The 8293-nt window shown below is 45.8% G+C and overlaps 1 protein-coding gene across 1 annotated transcript; it reads left to right on the forward strand.

Annotated features, from left to right (window-relative positions):
• The first annotated feature begins 1717 nt into the window (after positions 1-1717).
• Positions 1718-8293, forward strand: arsj (arylsulfatase family, member J). The gene is made up of 3 exons (XM_038277776.1): positions 1718-2261; positions 6683-8128; positions 8218-8293. The coding sequence occupies exons 1-2, from the start codon at positions 1957-1959 to the stop codon at positions 8085-8087; spliced, it is 1710 nt and encodes a 569-aa protein (XP_038133704.1). The 5' UTR covers positions 1718-1956; the 3' UTR covers positions 8088-8128; positions 8218-8293.

Below are 8293 nucleotides of genomic sequence, written 5' to 3' on the forward strand. Positions count from 1 at the left end.
AATATTTTAGGGTAAATGTACATTTTACTTCCGATTTTATTTTTCAGTTTATATTCTTTCAAATGTTTTTTTTTTTACATTCTATCTTTTCAATTTCATTTTTTGTAAAGAATTCTTCTCCAATCAAAAGCTACCCTCTGCCCAGGACCTCATCTGTTGTTCCCTAGAAGCAATCATCCATTCTATCAGGCTGCACCATTCTATATTCTGCAGCTCTACAATTCTAGATGCCAGAACTCTGGGTCCCTCCCCCTACAGCTGGCATGCGGGGATCCAGGGGCCTCTGGTTCATTGGTCGGTCCAAAGAAAGACCAGTCAGTGACTGTGAGATGGAAGTGGCAGCCTTATATGGGGGTGGTCATTATGTAGCGCACTGACAGGCGGACTGCATCTGGTTTATGAGGATCTGTGAGGATCATCTAGTGAAGTTAGGAAGGTTTGTTGAATCTAATTCAGGACATTATGAACCTGTTGCTGCATGAGGCCCAATGAGAACGCAGGAAACCTTCCCCTCCAACAAATACATTAAAGGAATAGTACACCCAAAACATGATTAGCCTTCATTTTCTACTCCCCCCCATGCTGAACAACACTCTGGAGTACTTTTTTGATATCTCAAATGCATCTGGAGATCTGGGAGGCTTCTTGCTGTCTGCTGACATTCAAATAATGGAGGTCTATGGCGCCCGAGGCAGATAGGTCCATAAAAGTCCACAAAAAACGTGTCAATATTCCTCCATACTGCTCGTCCAATGTATTCCAAGTGTCCTGAGTGGGTAGCATCCAGAATTTACTCGAAACGAAGTCATTTAGAATGTTTTTAGAGCATAAACAGTAGTGTATAGGATTTCCTGAAAGCGCGTTCACGAGTCTACGGAAACCGCGGCAGACCAAACCAGATGAAAGTGCGCATTCAGCTCGGCAAAGAACTCATGCTCTTCCTCAACACTGAAGTCCTCAGACATTTTTCTTTCGTTGTTTCTTTCTTTGCACAGGTAAACAGCACGTTTCTTCTTCTACGCTTGCATTATCGGCAGAGCAGACGCTGAATGCGCACTTTCATCCGGTTTGGTCTGCCGGCTTCCGTAGCGTCGTGTGCGCGCTTTCAGGAAATCCTATACACTACTGTTTATGCTCTAAAAACATTCTAAATTACTTCGTTTCGAGTAAATTCTGGACGCTACCCACTCAGGACACTTGGAATACATTGGACGAGCAGTGTGGAGGAATATTGACACGTTTTTTGTGGACTTTTATGGACCTTTCTGTCTCGGGCACCATAGACCTCCATTATTTGAATGTCAGCAGACAGCAAGAAGCCTCCCAGATCTCCAGATGCATTTGAGATATCAAAAAATTACTCCAGAGTGTTGTTCAGCATGGGGGTGAGTAGAAAATGAAGGCTAATCATGTTTTGGGTGTACTATTCCTTTAAAACAGAGAACAATATAACCTCAAACAAAAACAATCAGTGAAAATATAATTTTCTCCTTAAATACAAATTACTCTAAAATATTTTGAAAAAGTTCACTTTTTAATATGCATTTTTTTATTTCCTTTTATGAAACATGTTTATGGCTTTTAATGATATTAGAACAGATTTCCCTCCATAGTCCTGGATCCTGGAAAAGGATCCTGGAAAAAGATCCTGGAGTCAAACTCCGCCCAATGACTAAAGTCAAAGTGGTGAAAAAAGGCTGCAGTCATGTTGACAGGTATTAAATAAATAGCCAAACCGCTTGCCATACAATGAGCGCATACAGGCTCTAGCTGTGCAGCAGAGTGGGAGTTCTGGGAGTTCTGGGAATTCTGGATCAGCTTCCTTCAGTCTTTCACGCCCAGTTTGGACCGAGGAGCAGGAGAACAGCTGAGAGGAGCAGCCGCTCCCAGGCTGGAGGAGGACCGCTACCCAACTCCTCAGCGCCGCGGATCATGCGCCTCGGGTCGGACTGAAGCATGTTCCTGCCGGGGCTCTTCCTCCTCTTCCTCCTCTCCGGTCCTACGGCGTGGGGCGTTCACGTGTCCTGGGAAAACTGGAGGTCTGCGCAGCTGAACAGCGGGGCTGAGTTCGAGCCGCCTGCCTCCAAGCCGCACATCGTCTTCATCCTGGTGGACGATCAGGGCTTCCGGGATGTGGGCTACCACGGGTCCGAGATCAAAACCCCGAATCTGGACCGACTGGCGGCGCAGGGAGTCAAGCTGGAGAACTACTACGTTCAGCCGCTGTGCAGCCCGTCCAGGAGCCAGCTGATGACCGGCAGGTAGGACACACCTGGAGGCCAGCGGCTTCCTGAGCAGGTCTCAGGTCTAAGATCAGGTCTAAGCTCAGGTCTAAGATCAGGTCTCAGATTAGATCAGGTCTCAGATTAGATCAGGACAGTTTGATTTCAATTCTATTCAAGTTATTTCTATAGCCCCACATCATGACATCTCAGGTGAGTTTATAGATCTAGATCAACCAGATTATCCACTCAGAAAGGTTCAAAGTCTCTATCTGAGGAAAAGAAGCTGATGGCATCCAGCTGATCCTCTCTGAGTCTGGAGGAGGATGATGATGATGATGATGATGATGATGATGATGATGATCATGGTGATGATGATGATGATGATTGGTGATGATGATGATTATGATGGTGATGATGGTGATGGTGATTGGTGATGATGATGATTATGATGGTGATGATGGTGATGGTGATGATGATCGGTGATGATGATGATGATTGGTGATGGTGATGATGATTGGTGATGATGATTGGTGATGATGATGATTATGATGGTGATGATGGTGATGGTGATGATGATTGGTGATGATGATGATTATGATGGTGATGATGGTGATGGTGATGATGATTGGTGATGATGATGATTATGATGGTGATGATGGTGATGGTGATGATGATTGGTGATGATGATGATTATGATGGTGATGATGGTGATGATGATTGGTGATGATGATGATTATGATGGTGATGATGGTGATGATGATTGGTGATGATGACGATTATGATGGTGATGATGGTGATGGTGATGATGATTGGTGATGATGACGATTATGATGGTGATGATGGTGATGGTGATGATGATTGGTGATGATGACGATTATGATGGTGATGATGGTGATGGTGATTGGTGATGATGACGATTATGATGGTGATGATGGTGATGGTGATGATGATTGGTGATGATGGTGATGGTGATGGTGATTGGTGATGATGATGATTATGATGGTGATTGGTGATGATGATTGGTGATGATGATGATTATGATGGTGATGATGGTGATGGTGATGATGATTGGTGATGATGACGATTATGATGGTGATTGGTGATGATGATTGGTGATGATGATGATTATGATGGTGATGATGGTGATGGTGATGATGATTGGTGATGATGATGATGGTGATGGTGATGATGATTGGTGATGATGACGATTATGATGGTGATGATGGTGATGGTGATGGTGATTGGTGATGATGACGATTATGATGGTGATGATGATTGGTGATGATGATTATGATGGTGATTGGTGATGGTGATGATGATTGGTGATGATGATGATTATGATGGTGATGATGGTGATGGTGATGATGATGATTATGATGGTGATGATGGTGATGGTGATGATGATGATTATGATGGTGATGATGGTGATGGTGATGATGATTGGTGATGATGACGATTATGATGGTGATGATGGTGATGGTGATGATGATTGGTGATGATGACGATTATGATGGTGATGATGGTGATGGTGATGATGATTGGTGATGATGACGATTATGATGGTGATGATGGTGATGGTGATGGTGATTGGTGATGATGACGATTATGATGGTGATGATGGTGATGGTGATGATGATTGGTGATGATGACGATTATGATGGTGATGATGGTGATGGTGATGATGATTGGTGATGATGATGATTATGATGGTGATGATGGTGATGGTGATGGTGATTGGTGATGATGATGATTATGATGGTGATTGGTGATGATGATTGGTGATGATGATGATTATGATGGTGATGATGGTGATGGTGATGATGATTGGTGATGATGACGATTATGATGGTGATTGGTGATGGTGATGATGATTGGTGATGATGATGATTATGATGGTGATTGGTGATGGTGATGATGATTGGTGATGATGATGATTATGATGGTGATGACGGTGATGGTGATGATGATTGGTGATGATGATGATTATGATGGTGATGATGGTGATGGTGATGATGATTGGTGATGATGATGATTATGATGGTGATGATGGTGATGGTGATTGGTGATGATGACGATTATGATGGTGATGATGATTGGTGATGATGATGATTATGATGGTGATGACGGTGATGGTGATGATGATTGGTGATGATGATGATTATGATGGTGATGATGGTGATGGTGATGGTGATTGGTGATGATGACGATTATGATGGTGATGATGGTGATGGTGATGATGATTGGTGATGATGATGATTATGATGGTGATGATGGTGATGGTGATGATGATTGGTGATGATGATGATTATGATGGTGATGATGGTGATGGTGATGATGATTGGTGATGATGATGATTATGATGGTGATGGTGATGATGATGATTATGATGGTGATGATGGTGATGGTGATGATGATTGGTGATGATGATGACGATTATGATGATGATTATGATGATGATGGTGATGATGATTGGTGATGATGATGATTATGATGGTGATGATGGTGATGGTGATGATGATTGGTGATGATGATGATTATGATGGTGATGATGATGATTATGATGGTGATGATGGTGATGGTGATGATGATGGTTATGATGATGACGATTATGATGATGATTATGATGATGATGGTGATGATTGGTGATGATGATGATGATGGTTATGATGATGACGATTATGATGGTGATTGGTGATGATGATTATGATGGTGATGATGGTGATGGTGATGATGATTGGTGATGATGATGATTATGATGGTGATGATGGTGATGGTGATGATGATTGGTGATGATGATGATTATGATGGTGATGATGGTGATGGTGATGATGATTGGTGATGATGATGATTATGATGGTGATGATGGTGATGGTGATGATGATTGGTGGTGATGATGATGATTATGATGGTGATGATGGTGATGGTGATGATGATTGGTGATGATGATGATTATGATGGTGATGATGATGGTGGTGATGATTGGTGAAGATGATGGTGATGATGATGGTGGTGATGATGATGATGATGAGACGCTTCCAGCAGCAGAGCCATAGAGTTATGGATGTAGATCAGCTGCTGTCTGCTGTGCAGTAACACCAGAACCAGATCTCTGAAGGAAACCAAAGCCACATTCCTGGAGGGACGGACCCAGAAGACATCTGCAGATGTTCAGCTGGAGGGGACCGTCCAGCTCAGTCTGAAGGCTCCATCTTCTCTCCATGATCAGATATGGGATCAATCAGAGCAGAGGTTCTTCTAGAACCAGACCTGGCTTTGAACTGGACCTCTGATCCTCTGGTCTCCATCTAGAGGATCATGTGAAGACTGTGAGGACCAAAGGAAGCCATCTGTAGGATAGGCATCAGAATGTTTCTGCTGGACCCCCCCCCCCCCAGGAATGTGAAACATGTCTGAACACCCTGCGTCCTCATGGACCAGCCTCCAGCGCTCCTCCCTCTGCATGGCCTCCTACAGCGGCCTGTCCTGACATGTTCAGCCGGCCCTGTGATGGTTGCTATAGAAACCGCTGCATCTATTGTGTCTCTGTTAGAGCATGTATGCTAACAGCTGCTGCTACGGTTCCAGCTCATGTTCTGTTAGTGACAGTCGCCTCGCGTTACAGTTAGGAGCTTTCTGTTTAGGGTCCCAAGGTTTAGCGTCCTGAGGTTTAGCGTCCTGAGATTTAGCGTCCTGAGGTTTAGCGTCCTGAGGTGTAGCGTCCTGTGGTTTAGCGTCCTGAGGTTTAGCGTCCTGTGGTTTAGTCTGGTGTGCTACTGCTTGGTAGGAAAGAAAACCTGCAGCCACATGGCCCTTTCTGGAACCAGTTTGACACCCCTGTTCTAGAGGTTCCTCAGAGACCACCTAATGTCACGGAGACCAAGGAACCCAACAGGGAGGAGGTTCTGGTCCAGTCCTCCTCGACAGGAGGAGAAAATCGAGCAAGATGGCAGCAAGGAGAACCATGGTGACTCTGGAGGAGCTGCTGAGATTAGCAGACAAGCCTTTCAAAGATCTGACCTTCAGATGTTTCTACAAGAAGTTTCTCCTGAGAAAATGTTCTTCCGGTTGGTGGGAGGATGTCAGGATGTTGCCAATATAGCAAAAGAAGAACTCTACCCTTGTTAAAGCATGGAGGTGGCAGCATGATGCTGAAGGGATGCTGTTCCTCAGGTAACCTGTTCGGGAATGGATGGAGCTAAATCCTGGAGGAGTAGTTCACCTTCACAGAGCCTCTGACCGTCAGGGGCGGGGCTTCTGTGGTGCATTCAAGTACACCATGTTTAGTGGATTGCTTGTTTGTCAAATGAAAACCAAAGAGATTTGAACTTTTTATCAGTTCACAGATCCTAAGAAATGACGGTGTAAATAATTGCTGCTGTTGCTTAAAGCATGGAAACATTTAACGTTTACAGTATTAATCTTTATTTTCTAATGAGATTTATTTTCTTCTCTTAAAGGTATCAGATCCACACGGGCCTCCAGCACTCGATAATTCGAGCCACCCAGCCCAACTGTCTGCCCGTTGAAGACGTCACCCTGCCCCAGAAACTCAGAGAGGCGGGTTACTCCACCCACATGGTGGGGAAGTGGCACTTGGGTTTTTACAAACGCAGCTGCCTCCCCACCCAGCGGGGCTTCGACACTTTCTTCGGGTCCCTGCTTGGAAGCGGGGATTACTACAGCCACTACAAGTGTGAAGGCGCCGGCATGTGTGGCTATGATCTGTACGAGGGAGAGGAGGCTGCCTGGGAACAGGACCGTGGATTATACTCCACTGTGATGTTCACTCGAAAGGCCATCAACCTCTTGGCCAATCACAACCCTCACAGCCAGCCGCTGTTTCTTTATTTAGCCTACCAGGCGGTCCACTCCCCGCTGCAGGTTCCTGCTCGCTACGTGGAGCGCTACAAGGGAATCCCCAACCCCCATCGGCGTAAATACGCCGCCATGGTTTCCTGCCTGGATGAAGCTATTCACAACCTCACTCAAGCCCTGAAACATTACGGTTACTATGACAACACAGTTATAGTTTACTCCACAGACAACGGGGGCCAGCCATTGGCTGGTGGGAGCAACTGGCCCTTAAGGGGCAGTAAAGCCACTTACTGGGAGGGAGGCATCAGGGGGGTGGGTTTTGTTCACAGCCCCCTACTAGTAAAGAAAGGCTCCAAATGTCGAGGTTTGATCCACATAACTGACTGGTTTCCTACCCTGGTTACCCTCGGTGGGGGCACCTTAGATGAAGACCTCAACCTGGACGGATACGATGTTTGGGAGGCTATTAGCGAAGGTCGCCCTTCACCTCGCCTCGACATATTACACAACATCGACCCAATTTACACGAAAGCCAAAAACGGCTCCTGGAAGGCGGGATACGGGTTATGGAACACCGCCATCCAGGCTGCGCTCCGTGTCGGTCACTGGAAGCTGCTGACGGGGGTGCCGGGGTACAGCGACTGGGTGCCTCCACAGACCTTCTCCAACCAGCGGTTGACCACTCGCCATCACAATGAGCGGGTGCGCTGGGACAGGGGCAAGTCCATCTGGCTGTTCAACATCACGGCCGATCCTTACGAGCGAGTAGACCTGTCTCAGCGCTTCCCGCACATTGTGAAGAAGATGCTGATGCGACTCGTTCAGTTCAACAAGACCGCTGTGCCGGTTCGCTACCCAGCCAAAGACCTGCGCTCCAACCCCCAGTACAATGGAGGAGTGTGGGGCCCCTGGTTCAAGGACCAGAAGCAGAACTGGGAGGAGGAGGAGGATGGATACAATAACATGTTTACCAACCATCTGACTAAAAGATGGTGGAAGAACAAATCCAAGAAGAGGAAGATAAAACGCAGAGCAGAACATGGATAAAACACCTAAAACTGTCTTTGTTCAGGGAAAAAATGTGGTTCGGGACTTTCCTCAGAAACGGTCCAACTCTAGGAGACCTTAACTGGACCTCAGGTCTACCCAGACACGTTCTAAGATGTTCTAACTCTAGGAGACCTCAACTGGACCTCAGGTCTACCCAGACACGTTCTAAGATGTTCTAACTCTAGGAGACCTTAACTGGACCT

This window comes from Cyprinodon tularosa, unplaced genomic scaffold, assembly GCF_016077235.1.
Source record: "Cyprinodon tularosa strain WSP-4 unplaced genomic scaffold, ASM1607723v1 ctg1341, whole genome shotgun sequence".
Taxonomy (NCBI): domain Eukaryota; kingdom Metazoa; phylum Chordata; class Actinopteri; order Cyprinodontiformes; family Cyprinodontidae; genus Cyprinodon; species Cyprinodon tularosa.

Coding starts and splice junctions, on each gene's coding strand:
- arsj (XM_038277776.1), top strand. CDS start 1,957: ATGTTCCTGCCGGGGCTCTTCCTCCTCTTCCTCCTCTCCGGTCCTACG. Junction 2,262..6,682: donor AGCCAGCTGATGACCGGCAG/GTAGGACACACC, acceptor CTTCTCTTAAAG/GTATCAGATCCACACGGGCC.